At 40.2% G+C, this 18560-nt stretch overlaps 1 protein-coding gene across 27 annotated transcripts in view; it reads right to left on the bottom strand.

Annotated features, from left to right (window-relative positions):
- The window catches only part of DLGAP1 (DLG associated protein 1), a gene marked incomplete at its 5' end in the record, with an annotated part of 892564 nt that overhangs the window by 275069 nt on the left and 598935 nt on the right, over positions 1 to 18560 (bottom strand). For 20 of the 27 annotated variants that reach the window (XM_079108324.1, XM_079108313.1, XM_079108322.1 and 17 more), the window contains one exon: positions 2050 to 2264. In XM_079108324.1, coding sequence (XP_078964450.1) covers positions 2050 to 2264 — 215 coding nt within the window. Of the gene's footprint in view, positions 1 to 2049; positions 2265 to 11014; positions 11129 to 18560 lie in introns of all 27 variants that reach the window. The other 7 variants (XM_079108320.1, XM_079108321.1, XM_079108303.1 and 4 more) reach the window with 1 other exon arrangement.

The following is an 18560-nucleotide window of genomic DNA, read 5'->3' as shown; positions in this document are numbered from 1 at the left end:
TTGTTTTCAGACTGAACATATTTAATTTTCTGAACCTCTGCTAGGTGTGTCAAAGTACAATGAAGACTGGTTTTAATTTTTTAATTCCACAATCACCCTTTATCTTGTACACCCATCATATAGGTTGAATTGTGTCCCCCAAGTAGAAATCTTGAAATCCCAACTCCCTGTGTCTATGAATGTGACTTGCACTATAGTAGTAAGAAATGGGGCCTTTCCAGATGTAATCAAGCTTAGCTGAAGTCACCCAATGACTGGTGTCATAAGAAGACCGCCATGTGAAGATACAGAAGGCGCAGTGCCACGAGACAACAGAGACAGAGCCTAAAGGGTGGAAGCTGCTGGCCAAGGATTAGCCGTGCTTCGCCGGCTACACCAGAATCTAGGAAGAAACAGGGGAGGACTGTACTCCACAAGTGTCATGGGAGCATGTCTCTGCTGACACCTTGATCTCAGACTTCCAGCTGCCTGAACTTGCCACAGTAGGATGCTATTGTTCAATCTCCCCAGTTCTGGTACCTTTCTGTGATAGTCCTGGGAAACTAATGCATAAAGGCACAAAGGAGAGACAACTGGAAATGGAAGGAAAGAAGGGAGAGCTTCTTTTTGTGGGTTGGTTTACTAAGGTACGGCATTAATTTTTGATCAACATAACCTGGAGTAATTCCATATGGTCCCTTGAAAGAAAATCCATGAAGGAACTCTCCCTGTCCAGTTGTTTTAAGTATGATACACTTTGCTATTTAAATACATTTCCTTCATAGACTTGTTCACTGTTTTTCTTTTTCCTTTCTAAAATATAGTTTTAGATGTTAATAGAACTTTATTTTATTTATTTATTTATTTATATGTGGTGCTGAGGATCGAACCCAGTGCCTCACACATGTCGGACCAGCGCTCTACCACTGAGCCACAAACCCAGCCCTCTTTTTTCTTTTATTAGAGTTTTATGGTTATACATAGCAGAAGGTCCACTCCTGACAAATTCATACACGCATAGGAATTGATTTCAGCTCATGATCCCCCTTCCCCTCCCAATTGCCTCTCCCTTTCTCCTTCCTCTAACTCTACTAGATTTCCTTTCACTCATCTGTTAGTTTGTATTTGATTGGCTTGTCCACTGTTTTTCAATGCTCTTGGTTAACAATCTGCTCTGTTTTCCTTGATCCAATTTCTTTGGCCGTTTCTGTTTTATTTATTTCATATTTTAATATTTTATTTTGTAATATAATAAAAATGAGAGAATAGTAACATGTATTACATCAACATATGGAATCAAAGGCACTTTAGAAATACTAATTATCTGTAATGTTTTTCAGGTCCAAATGGAATTATATCTCTAGATCCAAGGCTCTGATTTACTCTCTATAAATAACAATATTTAAATCAGGTCTTGTGTAAAATGATTTCCATAGTTTCCTTTGTAACGTTGTTCTCTTTTTACAAATAGCACAAATGAAAGTAAAGACTACTTATAATCTTATTTTTCAAAATAAAACTTTTTCAAAACAACAACAACGAAAAAACACTTTTAAGGTCTTATAAATTTTAATATGTACAGAGTGCCCAAATTTAAACATGAATATCCAGAAACACCTAATCTTCATATCACCTAATTTTCAAGAATGATCACATTCTATAAACTTCTCTAAGGTATCTGTCTCTATTATATTACTCAATTATCAAAAGTATTCAAGACTTTTAAGGAAGCATTTCCCTGCAATATTTTGTGGTTGAACAAAGTTCTAATGGATCCTCTCTTTGGTCAGAAATCTTAATTTTTCCAGAAGCCATTCTAGGTTGTTTGGAACTCTCCTTGAGGGTGAGAGGTTCAGCTGTGATCAGCTCAGAGTATACCTGGGTGTGCCTGTCTTTGAAGACACTAGGGCCTACAAGTCAGGTTCCATGTCAAAATCAACAGGCAGCTTCCTGTATTACAGCACTCCATCTGCAGAATTTTTCCTACCTGACTAACTCTTGGAGACACGGAATCTGATCTGAGGTGGTAATGCAAGGCACTATCAAGAGCACTGTATTCGGACTACTTACTTGAGCGTGGTGAGTTCTGTGAGGGATGGCTGGGTCGCCTTGAGATAGCTTTCTCTTCGTGCAGCAACTTTGGGAGAAGGCTTGGGACTTGTGTCTGAATCGCCACTGTCTTCATCCCCCATGGCCTTGATATAGCTGCCACTTCGCATTCTTCGGCATGGAATTTCATCGTCCCTGCCTCGAGGGGTGTACCCCGTCCATTCATCTTGAGGAACCTAATCAGATACAAAACACTTAATTCACTTCTTGGAAAATTCAATTTTCTTTTGTTTTCTTTACTGGTTTTTATATGACTCCGGATATAGGTAATAGATATAAGTATCTAAAATTTTAGATAATAACCTTTCAATAATGTTTTACTGTGATTGATTTGACAATATTTGGAAGGCAGGAAGATCAATGTCACAATCTTTAAAAAAAAAAATCCTTGGACATTAGGAAAAGTTAAAACATTGACTCTGATTCATTCACATTTCTCAGTTTACTCACACAGATAACAGATGAATCTAAGCAATTAGAAAGGAAAGCTTTTTTTCTTTGGTACTGGGGATGGAACTCAGGGGCACTTAACCACTGAGCCACATCCCCAGTCCTTTTTATGTATTTTATTCAAAGACAGGGTCTTACTGAGTTGCTTAGCACCTTGTTTTTGCTGAGGTTGGCTTTGAACTTGAGATCCTCCTGCCTCAGTCTCCCTAGCTGCTGGTATTACAGGCATGCACCATCATGGGGATTGAACCCAGGGCTTTGTGCATGCAAGGGAAGCACTCTACCAACTGAGGTATATCTCCAGTCCAGGAAAGTAGTTTTATTTGAGCTTTTCAATGACTTATTTTCAATTGTCATTTAAGAGTCAAGAATGTGTTCTGATTTATCTATGCCTTGTCTGTACTGTCCATCTTTACCATCTCATATCCAGTCTCTCTTCTTCCTAACTAGTGGTCTATACCACCTGCATTTACTTTCTAACCACCTCTTGTTTCTGAACTCCTCTTCAATTTGGAGTCAGCCCCCATAGATCTGTGAAAAGCATGCTTTGAAGTTTTCTAATGATATTCTTGTGAAAACAAATTGCATATTCTTTGCTTTTATGGGCACACACATCAAACCTCTTAAGAACATTTGTTCTGTTGGCAGTCCGGTTGTTCTGCTTACCTGGGATAGCTTCTAAGCCAAATCATTCTTTTCCTTTAGCTTTGTTGGATCCTACTCTAAGCCCATAATTGTGGAGACCACCCAAGAGAGTGTTCTTAGTGCAGCACACTGTCTTCTTTCTATAACAATTTCTTTTGAGTTGAACATGACATTACACTACATTTTAGAGGCTTCTTTATGATAGCCTTTTTAATTCCTTTTACATTTTCCATCTCAACTTGAACTTAACCTAGTTCCTGTTGAATCTCATTCCCCCTCCATTTGATGCAAGAAATGCATGGTGATACTTCTCCATCAAATGGTGATAAATTGCAATGCTGCACAAGACTCCAAAGACAACAGAAGAGGGAGGAGACTGGTTCTTGCCCTCAACAGGTTTATAAAAGAGATGAGAAAACAAGTATAAATAAATTTGGGAACAGTTTAGCAATTTGAAGATATATTACCGTAAATGGAATATGTGCCCAAGAGACACTAGAAACAGGAGTCAATAATGGTGCTGGGGGAAGGAGAACGCAGGTTTGCCAACTGGCCCAGTGTGCAATGAGAAGATAAAATGACATTTAATATTTTGATACTATTTACTGGTTATCCACTAAAATGACACAGTATGTCACTGTTAACATTTAACTATGCTAAGGAATTTGTTTATGGGAACTTGTTTCCTTGATACAATATCCTGTGTATTTTTCTGTATTTCTCAGGAAGCTGAAGTAACTTGCCCAAGGGCACATAGCTAGTCATCAGAAGCACTGGGATTCAATGTCTTTTGGTTTAATTTCCACAAATCAGAATCTAATGAATTTTATGATTAATAAGTGAATCCAAAATCTAAAATGTCAAGGAAAGTGTCCATGAAGTCAAATACAAACATCAGACATAGCTTTCTAAGTATACAGAGTCTATAAGGTGAGGATAGATGTGACACTAAAGGAAAAGCACTATTACTTCTCCTTAAATTATCAATCCAGGTCTATAACTTGTAGCTTTATGTTGAGAAGCACCAGACTGAATACAAGCTGCAACTCACGAACTTGAAAACAGCAGTTTGTAGTTCTTTTTTTAAGAAACATTTTTAGTTGTAGATGGACATGATAACTTTATTTTACTTTCTTATATGTGGTGCTGAAGATAGAACCCAGTGCCTCACATGTGCTAGGCAAGCGCTGTACCACTAAGCCACACCCCCAGCCCACCAGTTTGTAGTTCTTATTCTGCAAGGCACTTAGCAGAGTTGAGCTTGGCTATGCAGTTTGTTTATTTAACAAATTGTTATGTTGTGCTTCCTGTGTATAGTCTATTTGAAATGCTTTATGTGAACTCACTTGATCCATGCAGTGGAGGGATAGGATTGTTATTATTCTCATTCTGCAAATGAGGAAACTAAGGTTATGGAACTTGCCCCAAATTACAGCTTCAAAGGTGAGAGTTTCAGTGGTGCAGCTCCTTGGGCTCTGCTGTTGGCCAGTATTTGATAGAGCCTCTCCTTCTAGACTGTGGTCTGTGGTGCCCACAGAACTTGACAGTTAAGTTCCTTGACACCTATGTAATCCATCACATTTGTTGTAGTTGCCATTTATTAATTATGTTAGTAGCAATGTAGAGTTTTTACTTTTTAGCTAAAAAGCATCAAAATCACCACAGCAACAAGGATTTTTTTAGGAAATTATAAATGTTGAGAACAGTCTTGTTTTCCTTCAATTGACAAGTGACTCATTGCACAGATATGATCATGTTCAGAACCTAATTATTGACTTAGCAAGTACATTTAAAAAATTAACTTAGTACAGCTAGGGTCATTAGATAATGCAACCAGCCCTTGCCATCCCTCAGCACCAATGCAAAGTTCATAAGCATTGCTCTCTGGAAGATGTCAGAGACTGATGTCTAACTGATAATTAATATTGCTTATGGAAGAAAAACATGGTAAATTTCTGTTTAGGTGCTTTTCAAAGTTAGTTTATGGTAGAAACTTTTGGGGCTAGAAACAGTCTGTAATTGTTGCTAAGGGAACCAGCTGAGAATTATTTAATCTGTATACCTTTCAATTAAACATTCTTTTCAAATGACAGCAGTGAAGTACAGAAGCAACTTCCGTCAGAGTGGAACATAAATACTCATATATTATTCATCTACCTAACTGTGGTGGGCAGAACCCGGGGCCCAGGGTTACGACATGTGCATCCAAAGATGGCGACCCGCAGAGAGCAAACAGCGTTCTGAATATGCATGGAGAATGGCAGAACGCGTTTACAATTGGCTGTATTATAATCAGTTCAGCTGCCTAGCACGTGGACAGATATACTTTACATGTATGCTCCAGTGAGTGACTGCTTGACATTTAACAGGATTGGATGGACATATCTGATTACAATTGCTTATGCATGAGACTGCTTATATATTGAGGGTGTTATTGGAATAAAGGGGAAGCTGTTTCATGAACTTCTAAAGAGTACGTGTCTTCTGTCCCGTAAGTGCGAAGAGCCGTGGTTTTCCGTAAGCGAAAAGACAAAGAAGCCCCGGTTTCCAGTAAGAGAAGCCGCGGGGTGAGCCGCTTGAAGCAGCCCTGTTGGCAAGCAGCCGCGATTTTCCGCACCTAACAACATATAATATAATACAGAAATCAGTCCTAGGGCAAATGTAAAGAGACAGAAAATCAAGACCTTGGAGAAGAAAAACACTTGCTGATCCATAAAGATTTGTAAAATTGCTATAAAGGAGCTGGTTTTTATTTTTAGTCAACCTCCAAAGCAAGAGACAGACATTGCCTAGGTCCACAGTTTTAGAAGAAAACATACCAGTTCGTAAGGAGCACAAAGTGTAAAATGCTACCCCCTTTTGATAAGAAAGGACATTCCATGGCTGCAGCTGCTGTGACAGTCAAAGGTTGCTGTGTCTTTCCACTTCAGTGGTGCAGAGAGAAAAGATTTAGGGAACTCTAAAGAGAAGGTTGCCTTTGCAGCTGCCTGAGAAAGGCTTCATTGTTACTGGTGAGGGTGTTTAGGGGACTGGAAGTCTTGGTAAGAGAGGGAAGCTGAAACAGAGAGAAAAGAGCCATGGAGCTTGCTGGTACTGGGCTAGTGGGATATCCTTGCTTGCTGGAACCATCTTAGGAGGTAGTTGGGCTCAACAAACATTTGAGAAATAGAAATAATAGTTTAGATTTTACAAAAGTTTCGGGTTAGAAAAAAGGGTCATTTACATTTTAGTGTTTAAGCACTAACACTGAAATAAAGAGCTTTATTTTTGATAAAATGAGGAATGGTGAGTACTTACTATTTCAGGTACAGTTATTCTGAAACTTGAACTATGTGGCATCATTTAGAAGTCCTAAGACTGCCCCACCCAAGAAATGACCATGATGCAGTGCTATTATCCTCTAATTCCAGGATGAAGACGCTTCCTTCATTGAAATAGTATCATGGCACTGAATGACAGGCCATTCAAATGCATCATTCAGTCACAGAACAGGAGAAATAAACCACTACCTTACATGCTTACACTGTCAAAGTCTCCCTTCCTGCCTCCCTCCCTTATTCCTTTACTTCTGTCAAATATTTTTGATGGCTTACTTGCCAGCAGGGAACAATGCAAATGTTGATTCCATTCCACGGAACTTACATTCTAGGAGAGCTGGAAGAGGTAGATAATAGACAAGCACAGCAATAAATGAACAGGATAATTTCAGAAAGCATAAATGCTATGAGGGAAACAAGATGAGGCGATGCAACAGGTGGCTTCTTGAACTTGCTCTTCAGAGTGGCTGACCTGAAGAGGTAACATCTGAGAGGAGATCTGATGACCCAAGGAGCCAGCCTTGGGAAGATCCGGGAGCAGAGTTTCCAGACAGAAGCCTCAGCCAGTGCCAAGTCTCTAGAGTATGAATAAATTTGTTGTAATCAAAGCCTACGAACGAAAATGCCAGCTGGGCCAGAGAGCACTGAACAAGAAAGGAAGTGACAGGAGGAGATGCAAGGTGCAGGACCAGGTCACGCAGCATCTTGTAAGCTCATCTCACATTGTCCTTCACAGCTGATCTCAGCTCTCCAAAGCTCCCTCCCCTGCTGCAGCCTAAATTGATCTGCTTTATGAAATCTATAGCATATACTATCTACCTAAAGGGTCAGCAAAATACAGCCTATAGATTCAAACTGGCCCACCATTTTTATAAATAAAGTTTTATAGATGCATGGCAATGGTCTTTCAATATTTGTTGTTTATGGCTAGTTTGAAAACTAGCTGAAGCTTCAGTGCAGGGTTGTGTGGTAACGACAGGGAATGTATAGCTCATAAAAAAAAGTTTGCCAACCCTGGATCCACTTGATCCTATGCATACTTATTTGCATAATCACTAAATGGTTGTTTTATACGAGTTACTTGTTCCTTGTGTCCTTGTTTTATCTCTCTAACTACTCCATAAGCTCACTGAAATTGGGAGAAGCAGTGTTGCTGAAGAGCTATGGGGATGGGCTTCACAATTACACTGCCCAGGTTTGAATTCCTGCTGGGCCAGTAACATCCTTGGGCAATTAATTAATTTCTCTGTGCCTCATTCTCTTACCCAGAATTACGTGTGGAATAAATGAGGTAATGCCCATAAGCACACAGGAAGTGCTTTTTAAAACTGGTCTGTTTTATGGTATTTATGGAGTTCCTCATGGAACTCACCCACCTTACTGAGCACACAGGTGTTCCCTAATTATAGATGATTTTGTCTTTTCAAGAAGATGCTGAGGCCTACTTTCATTGTTTTTGGTAACGTAGGGGCAGAAATAGTTGAAATTTACTAAGCAAAGCTTAAGTTCCTAATGGACTGCCTACTCCAATCATTTCTGAGCTAGAGTTCCTCATCAGGAAGCACTCTACAGACCTGCTCTGGACTGGGAGGGGAGCCTGTAGCTCTTGGGCCACAAAGGGGCACACAGGCTTGCCTGGCTTTCAAGGGATCTAACCTCAAATTCTTTAGTTTGGTTCACAGAAAACTTAGGGACAAGAAACCTCTGTGGTAACTATTTTTGTATTTGCAGAAGACTTTAAGGAAGTCTTGTTCCAAGACCCAATCACTGTGTGTGACCTTGGGTTAGCCACTTCACTTCTTTGATTCAGTGTTTTCATCTGTAAGATGGAATGATGACAGATGTATAATGAACAAGGATAATGTGTGTGAACACAGTTTGTGAACCTCAAAGCACCTTAAAAATGTGGACAGAAAGGTTGGAAATGTTTCTCTTCATGTTATTTTTTAAGTATGGTCAGTCAAAAAAATCTTGGTGATGAAAAGTAGATGACATCCTTCTATTCATCAGATATTCTAGCATAAGAATATAAATGCAAGTAGATTACAAAGGTCATAATACACAAAAATATAAACATTTCTTTTAGGGTAAGAACAAAGCTGAATGATATTGGCTAAATTATATTGTTACATGTTGGGCATATATGGATCTATAATAATGAATCCCACCATTATGTACAAGTATAATGAACCAATAAAAATGTGGAACAAAAGAATAGAGCTAAATTGGTTGGTGGGCACAGAAAGGTATTTGTCTGTCTTCTGGGTCCTTTGGAAGTGAACTTGATCTTTTTCCCCCTGTAGATCAGTTGAAAGAAGATCATACTAAAGATAATATACTGTATTTTACAGAATCTAAGACACCAGTGCAAATCACTCAATATTTTTTGGTGCAACTAAGAAGGAAAGAAATGCCACCAATTAAATCTGAGGCTCTACAGAATAAATGATGCACCTCAATTATCTGATTTGCTAAAATGTGAAAAACATGGGTCTTAGAGTCAGTTAAAAATTCTTTATTTGTGAAAAGAAGAACAAGAAACAGGAGTATTTTGGGTTAGTAATTATAGAACTTAATGTTCATATTTAGTAGTGATCAAATTAACATTAATAATCAGCATTAATCTATTGTATGGTTTTGAAAAAAAAAAACATGTTTGTATAATGTCTCACAATCCTTACAGTTATTTTGAAAAACAGAGAGGATGGTATCATACTATTTTGAAAGACAGGGAGAACAGGATTATACTATTATAACTATGCTATTATAATAGCATAATATATTATACTTAAATAAAGAAACTGAGGTTCAGAGAATTCAGTAGGTAGTGTGGTGTAGCACCGTGCCCAAGCTGGCTCTGCTGGTCACAAACCAGGAATCTTTTTCCTCTTCATATTTGTATGTCTTTTGGATAACAATTATTTTATGATAATCTACAGCACACATATTTCAGATAAGAGAAAAAATTCATAGGGCTTTTAGATCTGTCTGGAAGAAAAGTAAATTAATAAACAAATAATGGGTTACATGCCTTGAAATAAAAATGAAAAGAGTTACGATTATAGAGATGGGAAGGTTTATTTATAAGAAACTCGCCCCAAGCACAAGTAGCTTGAGCACCCCACTGTGGCTGGACGGCCATCATTGACATGCAACTGGCCATAGAAGTGCTCAGGCATTCTGGGCCAGCGATGGCCTAATAGCTGAGAGATGAAGCCATGTGGGTGTGACTCCTCGAGAGTGGATTATCTCAGGATGGGAAATTGGATGGTGAGGTTTGGAGTAATGAGAATGCGTGAGATTTTGGGAAATCTGAGAGCCACAAAAGGAATGGAGACACTTAGAAAGCCGGAGAGCTGAAATGGAGCACGGGTCCCGAAAATACACCAGGGCCGGCCAGGGCGATTCTGGATTGCTCAGATGCAATAAGGGAAATGGATGAGGTTGACGCTGAGTGGCATGTGAGGCAACGTTCTATGTCATCAGGAACCAAAGAAGCCAGGAGAAATAACTCAGGCATCTGACTGATTAGGAAAAAAGAGCTAAGAAGACGAGTGACTAAAATGATATCAGTTGCAGGTGCGCAGCCACCTAGCTGCTGTCAGTGGTTTTCTGAGGACAGGGCATTTCAGTGCAAGCAAACAGGTAAGGGCTGGGGTGTAACTCAGGGGTAGAGTGCTTGCCTAGCCCTGTGCTTGGCCCTTCCTGAGCTTAACAGATCAAGAGAGAAAAAAAAAAAAAAAAAAAAAAAAAAAAACCAAACCTCTATTTATGAAAGGAGCGCTGGGGACCTGACATTTATGGAATAGTCTGACCACTAGGGAATAACCTCAAAGGACTGGGAGCAGTACCTCTGGCACTGATTTTAATCTTCTCAGCCATCTTACAAAATAGGCACTACTCTTTCCATTTTACTGTGGCAGAACTGAGACTCCAAAAGGTAAAAATGACTTGCCCTAGGACCTAATAACTAGCAGGAGTGAGTTAGTTTGCTTTGGTTAGGCAGCAAAGTTTTAAAAAATATCACCCTGCCTCTGATGAATCCATTCGTGATGACTGAGTGAAGGAACAAATAAACTTAAAAAAGGGAAGTGGGGGGGAAAGGAATAGAGTGCTTGCTCCTGCATAACTGTACATTTAAAAAAAAAATAGTGTAACTATTAAAATAAGGATAAATATCACCTTGACATGAATTGGCTAGCCCTGCTAACGAGGGTTTAAAATGATAAATACTTAAAATAATCACGAAGTGAAACAGCACTTGTTTCAGTTTTGTGGTGCCCTTTTCGGCTGTGGTCAGCATTACTGCTCAAACAAAAATGGACAGTTTGGAGGAAATTAAGGGAATCTGCAAGACAGCCACTCCTTTAAGGCCAAGTATCCCTACGGCTCTGAGCCTGTGTGAGGAGGCTTTGCTGTGGGTTTCGCGTTCCTGCCTCCAGCTGTTTCCAGAGATGGCTGTAATGTGTTGGGCTTCTAAGCACTTTTAGTGGGCTCTCAGATTCCCTACTCACTCGGCTCCTTTGCATCTTCTTTGCAGCTGGGAGAACTGCTTTTCTCCTCCACACAGCTTTCACCTTGACAAATGCGACTTGGCTTAAGTGTCCCTGTAGCCTTTTTAGCTTGCTCTTCTCATAGCAAAAGCAGGAAAAAAAAGAGCAGGAATAGGAAGATTACAATGAGGCGATAGGCAGATCCTAGGCACGATTGTCGTTTCCCAAACAGGATCAGGTCTCCCTGGCAACCACCCTTCCTGACTCCCCTGGAGGCCCAAAGCTGATACAAAACTTAATTTGCTTGTGATTGCTTAAAATTCCCTTTAAAGGACAAAAGTAAATACCTACCTCTTTTAGAGTAGGGTTTATACCCTCTATATAGTGTTTTTTACTGCTCTTGAAGGAACAGAACTTTGTGAACAGCAACATGCAGGGTGATTTGCTCACTATGCAAACTCCCCATGGGGTTATTCTCACCCAGGAAATTTATACATATCTTCAGGGTACCTGGTACCATAGCAGTTTCTGGGTAAATACACCAAAAACATTTTAGAAAACACAGTCTCTGGCTTTGAAGGAATTTGCGAGTCTTAAATGGATCAGTAAATTTGGAGAATGGATAAAGGAAAAGATTAAAAGAGCTTTAAAGCAGGTCAAGCTGATCTAGTAATAAATCTCAGTAGTTCTGAGTGTTACCTATTGGGCTTGGAGTCTGTTCCCTATGTCCTCTTCACTGGGGGTACAACTGTTCTTTGGGAGTGGAATGTGTGTTAGGTGCCCGAGGGCCATTGAGCAATGGTGCTGCAGGACCCTGGCAGGAAGTCCCCCAAGGGAAGGGAGGCTTCCACTGGCCTTTGAAGGCTGGTAGAAAATGCCGTTGACATGAAGGGGGCACTGTCTAGAAGATGCCTTCGTGGCAACATATAAGGTAACCAAGTTACTAGACTCCAGCAGAATGTAAGGCCAGGAGGAGAAATGAACTTTTATTAATTGTCTACCTTGTATCTTGACTGTCATGGATAGCTGTGGATCTGCTACTGGACTCCACTCCAGCTTCTGGAGTCACATTCCATTGGTTTTACTTTGGGGAAACTTTCCTTCCTTACTTGAGACTGTTTCAGGAGTGACACAGAAGCCAATCAGCATGTAAGGTCCCCTAGCTTCATTCACGGCTTCCTCGCATGGCTCTGGGTCTCTGTGTGTGATCTAAGCCTGTTCAATCTACGAGGATCTTGGGACCTTTGCTTGGAAAGCTGAACAAAGATATCCCTTGCTCACTGGGTACATTAATCAGGAAGAAGGTAGCCATTTTATAATCCCTAATACGCAAACATTATTTTACCTACTACAAAAATCCTGTGTTGTTACTAATTCCATTGCAAAGTTGAGAAAACTCAGAATGGTATTAAATAACATGCACTGAATGTTACCACTAGTCAGAATTGAAAGACACGTTTGTCTCACTCAAATTTCTATGCTCTTTGTCGTAGCATGCTGGTGTCTACAAGAATTTCAAAACTTAGTTATGGCTATTTTCCTCTGAACATAAAGCTCAAGTATTAAATTGCTGGGAGACATAATGCTATAACATTTTGAAAATTGTAACAAGTAACGATTGTTAGATGCTTGGAACAACCAGAAGAACTTATAGCAATGGTCACAGAACACTCACTACCTGGCAGTTATAGTTGGCTACATGTTTTAGTGAAATATAAGGCAGAATAAAAACATCTTAAAAGAGTAGAAGATAAAAACAATAGGGGTTTAGGTCTGTGATAAATATATTTTCTCTCTGCTGGCTACATAGGAGATAAGATTACTTGGAACCCTTTCTTAGTTTTGTTTCTGTTTTTTTTTTTTTTTTTTTTCAAAATACAATTGTTTATTTTCTGGCATATTGGAGGCTTATATGTTGACTTAGAACAGCTAACTGAGTCCCTGTAATTTTCTATTATGTTCCAGTCAGTAGTGTTTGTCCACCACATTCTATGTGGTTTGTAACTATAATTCCAAGTTCCCAGAACTGAATTCCCTGAAGCAAACTAGAGTTCTGAATCTGGTGTCTAGAAGCAGAGGTACAGGTAGAAAAAGGGCGACCATCCTTCTGGGGTTCGTATAAACTCAAATGTAGAAATATCATTCACTGACACCGTATCTTAGGTGTTGGCTAAAATGGTATGAATCTCTCAGCATGTCATCTATTTGTCAAACACACCCCAATTACTTGTCAAATTTGTGTAGGTATGAATCTACTTCATTAGAACATAAAGTCCGATAAACATTTAATGAACAAAGAGTACAGCTATTTAAAAATGCTTAGGTGCGGATCTTTTAGAACTGCACTTATGTCTGATGGTCTTATTTAAAATGGTACAGCAAGTTTAGAGATTATAAAATATCAAGCCAAAAAAAAAATCAAGCCGATCATCTCAGATATTAATACTTAATTTAAAATTTGAAAATTTGAAATAAATTTTAGATAACACTTCCCTCTAGTTCATCTATTATTAATTTTAGAATACTAAGTTTCTAATGAGGCTATCGATGGATGATACTTAAAAGACATTGACTTAACTTTTGATATCTATGAACAAGTAAAACCCCAAGAAGAAGCATGCCACTAATTTTCATCACTGACCTCTAATCCCTCTTGCATCTTGGAGCTGTTTGGATTTTTCTATTCCAAGTGACATTTACAACACCTAAAGGTATACTGTATTCAAATGGATCGCAATAAAATCCTTCCTGAATCTTAGCCATTCTATATCAATTAAGCCATCAAACTACACGAGTCTAATTCTTGGCACCTAGAAAGGACCAGATAATATTTTGGTGATTTAAACCCCACTTTAGGCTGGGCACAGTGGTGCATGACTGTCATCCCAGCAGCTAGGAGGTTGAGGCAGGAGGTTAGCAAGTTCAAAGTCAGCCTCAGTTTCAAGCGAGGTGCTAAGCAACTCAGTGAGACTCTATGTCCAAATAAAATACAAAATAGGGCTGGGGATGTGGCTCAGTGGTCAAGAAAACCTGAGATCAATCCCTGGTACCCCCTTTAAAAAAAACCCACTTTAATAATCACCATACAGGGGAGGACTTGAGTCCCTGAGGACTTGAACCTTCAGCTATGTTTCAGTCTGCTTTCTGTAGGGAACAGGAGTTTTCACACAAGCATGTGCACAGATGAGATGATACACTAATACTGCTGTTTAAATCAGTATTTCCAAGCTAGTCCAAGTGACCCTGAAAGGGAAGTCCCAACAGGAGGGCTCCTTTTAGGGTTCTGAGCTAGGGCTTCTTAGATCAGGTTGTATCATGCTATTCGCTTCCTTCACTTTAACTTAGGGGGTTATGCTGGAGTTAAAAACAGCAATCCCTCTGTGACTTTACCAAAATGCTACAAAAGCATTCATTCATTTGTTCAATACACTTTTATTGAGTATTTGTTATAAAATAGGTGCTGTCATGGGGGAGAAAGCAATGCACAAGCAGAAAAAAAAAAAACCCTCTGTCTTTATGGGGAAGGGGAAACCATTAATAAAGTAAGGGAAGTGCATGTTGTATGGTGATATGTGGTATGGAGGAAAAGACGGCAGGAAGGAAGGGAGAGAGCACGTGCGTGGTGGAGGGAGGGCAGTGGCATGGAGCGTTAAAAGGACTGTTGTGGAAAGCCTCACTGAGAAGTGACCACTGAGTAAAGGTCAAAGGGGGCGAGGGTGTGGCCCTCATACCTGCGAGGAGACAGCTCCAGCCAGAAAGAAGAGCAGATGAGAAGGTCCCCAGGGGAAAGCTGGCCTGCAGTGATAGCTGGTGGAAACCGGGTGGGCAGAGTGGGTGAGAGGAGATGGAGGTGGAGGACAGGGACAACAGGCCAGGCTGGGGGCCGGTTTCAGGTGGGCTTTTCAGGCTGTTGTGAGGACTGTGGCTTTCACTAAGGGTGAGATGGGAATAGAAGGTTTTGTTCAGAGAAAGACTTGTTCTAATTTGAAAGACTCTCTTAGGTTGCCTGGTCGAGAATGACTAAAGAGGAGTAAGGGTGGAATCAAGGATGAGATAGGAGGCTCATGTAAGAACTCAGATTGGAGTTAAAGAGAAGACCCAGGTGGCACTGGCGGGTGGGGAGAACATGGACCAACGGGTTTCTTAATGATGATTTGGATGCGTGGATTGGAAGACAGGAGTCAAGGATGACATGTAGGTCTTTGGCATGATCAGGTGGAAGAAATGAATTTCTACCAGCCAAGATGAGGAGGCCAAAGAGAGGAGCAGGTTGGAGGAAGAAGATTAAGAATAGGAGCTCGCGTCTGGACATACTGAGTTTAAGATGCCCATGACATTCAGGTAGAGATGATGTTGAGTGGGGACCTGGGAGGTCAGGCAAACTTGGCTGGAAAAATCCGTGTGGGCCTGCACATGGTACTAAAGCTCTGAGAGCAAACGAGGAGACCTGAGGCCTGAGGGCTGGTAGAAGAGAGAAATGGCCCAAGAACTGTGTCCATTCGGCCTTACTTCAAAGTTCAGAGGTGGGAACCAAGAAGCAAGAAGCAAAACATACTGAGAAGGATCAACATGGTATGTTCTGAAGGCAGAAAGAAGCTCTTCAAGAAGAAAGATGAACTGTCACATTGATTTCCCCCCAGACCAATCCAACGGGGTGCTAGATTGGCACCACGCATTTCACCTGCCATTAGTTGCTTCATACAGAAGATTCTGCTGTCCATTAATTAGTTCTTTCTTTCAGAAAGATACAAGCTCCTTGAGAACAAGGCTTTTGTTTTCTTCTCCCCCACCCCGTCTTCAAAGCTGGCTTTTAAACCATTTTTGATCATGTCTCACAATAGGAACTGTCTTGCTTTGGAAACCAGTAGGGACCCATCTACAACTGAAAGGAAGAAGGAAAGGCTTAACCCCTGGGCATGCCGTGCACTCCGTCTTCTTTTCTATTTTCTTCTATTGTATTCTATTTAATTAAAAAGTGTCGTTCCCACCCCACTAAATTGATTTCACTACCCACTAATTGGTTGTGACCAGTGGATTGAAAACCACTGCTTTTAGAGCATTGAGCACAGAGCTCTGCCACATTCATTATTCATGGAAAGACAATGTTATTCATCTTTGTTTTCCCCAAGAACTTTCTGTAAAAATAAATGCTTTGCACGTGCTTGTTGAAAGAATAGTTTTGAGACACTAAAGTGATACTTTTGAATTGAGCCCTTGGGATTTTTGGTACTTTTACTAATTGTACTTGTATAGACAAATATGTCCTTTGTCTTCAGAGTAAGTACAGACCTGAGTGTCTTTTTGAATGAATTCTTGTGTAGCTGAGAGTCCAGAGGTTGGAGATGATACTCCAGTGAAGTGAGTCCACCAGTTGGGTTATCACCACATGTGCAAAGAAGAGGCAGAAGCCTACTCATTGCAGGCTTTTGCATGTTCTTATACACCCATTTTCTGAGGCCAAAGGAAGAGGGATTTAAAACATTTCCAAAACCAAACCAAAACAAAACAAATCCCTAAAAACAACCAGCTTTCACATACCCTAGAATAGTCCTGTTTTTTTAAAAATTATAATTTATATGGTATTCAATATCAATATGAAATATTTGTCATTTAGAAACAGGAGGAGGGAAGTCTGTATGAAATATTCATGACCTAGACAGGTGCAGTGGCACACACCTATAATCCCAATGGCTGAGGCTGAGGCAGGAAGATCCCAAGTTCCAGGCCAGCCTCAGAAATAAAAAGGGCTGGGGATATGGGTCAGTGGTTAAGTGCCCCTGGGTTCAATCTCCAGTCAGTAGGCCCCTGCCCCCCCAAAAAGCATGACCAGAAATAATTGGAGCTGGGACAAAAGTGATGAATAATAAGTCTTAAAATTCTGAAGTGACCAACTACAGAAATGATATGATTTATCCTATACATTTCATTTAATGAATCTTTCAAACAAAAGCCTGGCAGATAGTGAGCCCTCAATAAATGTTAGCGAATCTTCAATTCTTTCTCCCCACCACACACCTACTAAAGTGGCACAGAAGAAAATGGAACATTTTGCTACCATGCAATTCTCCCTCAGTTTTGTCACTTGTGGTGAAGGAGCACGCCACAGTGAATAGAGCATAAATTTTGGAATCAGGTCAACTTAAGTTCACATCTGACTCGTCCTTAAACCTGACATGTGACTTTGGCCTAGTCACCTGAACGTCTTTTAACTTGTTTTTCAAATGCAAACTGAGAACAGTAACACCAATTCCAGGGACTGAGTGTAAGAATGAAGATGAGGGGCTGGGGAGACAGCTCAGTGGGTAGAGTGCTTACCTTATAAGCATAGGCCCTGGGTTCCATCCCAGCATCCAAAAAAAAAAAAAAAAAAAAAGAATGAAGATGATAGATATATGTAACATGTAACAGGTCTACTAAGTCAAAGCTTGTTGGCAGGTTGGTGTTTTGGAATTGAGAAGGTAGTTTCATGTAGCAGTCCCCTTGCAAGTGATGGTTATATCCCCATGTGGTGCAAACCCCTAAAGCCTATTTAACTCACACTGGAACTCAGCCATAAAGGAAGTTGCAATAGATCCAAGACCCTTTGAGTGTCAGGATGAAAGGTGGGGGAGATGAACACACCTTGGGGACTCTCCCTCCAGATGCTGACTGTAGGGGATGATGGATCAGTCAGGGTTCTAAGAACAGAAATTAAAAAAAAAAAAAACAAAAAAAAAAAACAAAAAAAAACCAGATTTATCTTAAGGCATTGGTGGACATGATGATGGAGAAAAGAAGTCTGAAATCCCTAGAGTAGCCTGGCAAGCTAGAAAATCAGACAGGAGATGATGCTGCTCTGTTAGGGCAGAATCTTCACAAGAAAGCCTTGGTTTTGCTCTTAAGTTCTTCCAAATGATTGGATGAGGTCTGTCCACATTATGAAGGTGAATCTCCTTTCTATAAGTCGGCTAATGGTTGATTTTAACTCTATATACAAGATTCCTTCATAGTGACATCTAAATTAGGGTTGATTCAATAGCTGGGTACTCTAGTCTAGGAAGGTGGCCATATACTAACCATCACAAATGGGAGCTCAGGTGGCAGCTTCGAGGTCAGAAGAAAAACTCTGGGGACAGACAGGGCCACTACAGCACCATGGATATTCAGGTTCCCTTCAGTTTTGACCTCCATGTGCTCTGTTCATTTTCCCAGGAGTTATAGTTTGGCTCAAAGACCTCAATACCAAGTCCCTCACTAGCCTCTCAGGAGGCTCACAAAGGCCATCCAAGCAGAGCAAGCCAGAGCAAGCTTTGCACCCAGCTCCTCACAGACCATCTTGCAGGTCAATTTCAGTGAAAAATTTTTCTTTATGAGCAAGGGAGTTTATTTCCCTTGAGATTTTATTTCCTGTTGACAAATGAACAGGAAAATCTGCAGTCACCTGAAACATCACACCGTATGAAATGAATAGGAATTTTAGAGACTGATTTTTTCCTTAAAGACTTCAACATTCTAAATGACCCAGAATTCCATAATGGCCTGCCTTAATAAAACAAATATAGAGCTCACCTTAAAATTATCAAGATTT

Source organism: Sciurus vulgaris (genome assembly GCF_902686455.1).
Source record: "Sciurus vulgaris genome assembly, chromosome: 13".
NCBI lineage: Eukaryota > Metazoa > Chordata > Mammalia > Rodentia > Sciuridae > Sciurus > Sciurus vulgaris.
This window is presented reverse-complemented; position numbering and strand designations above follow the sequence as displayed.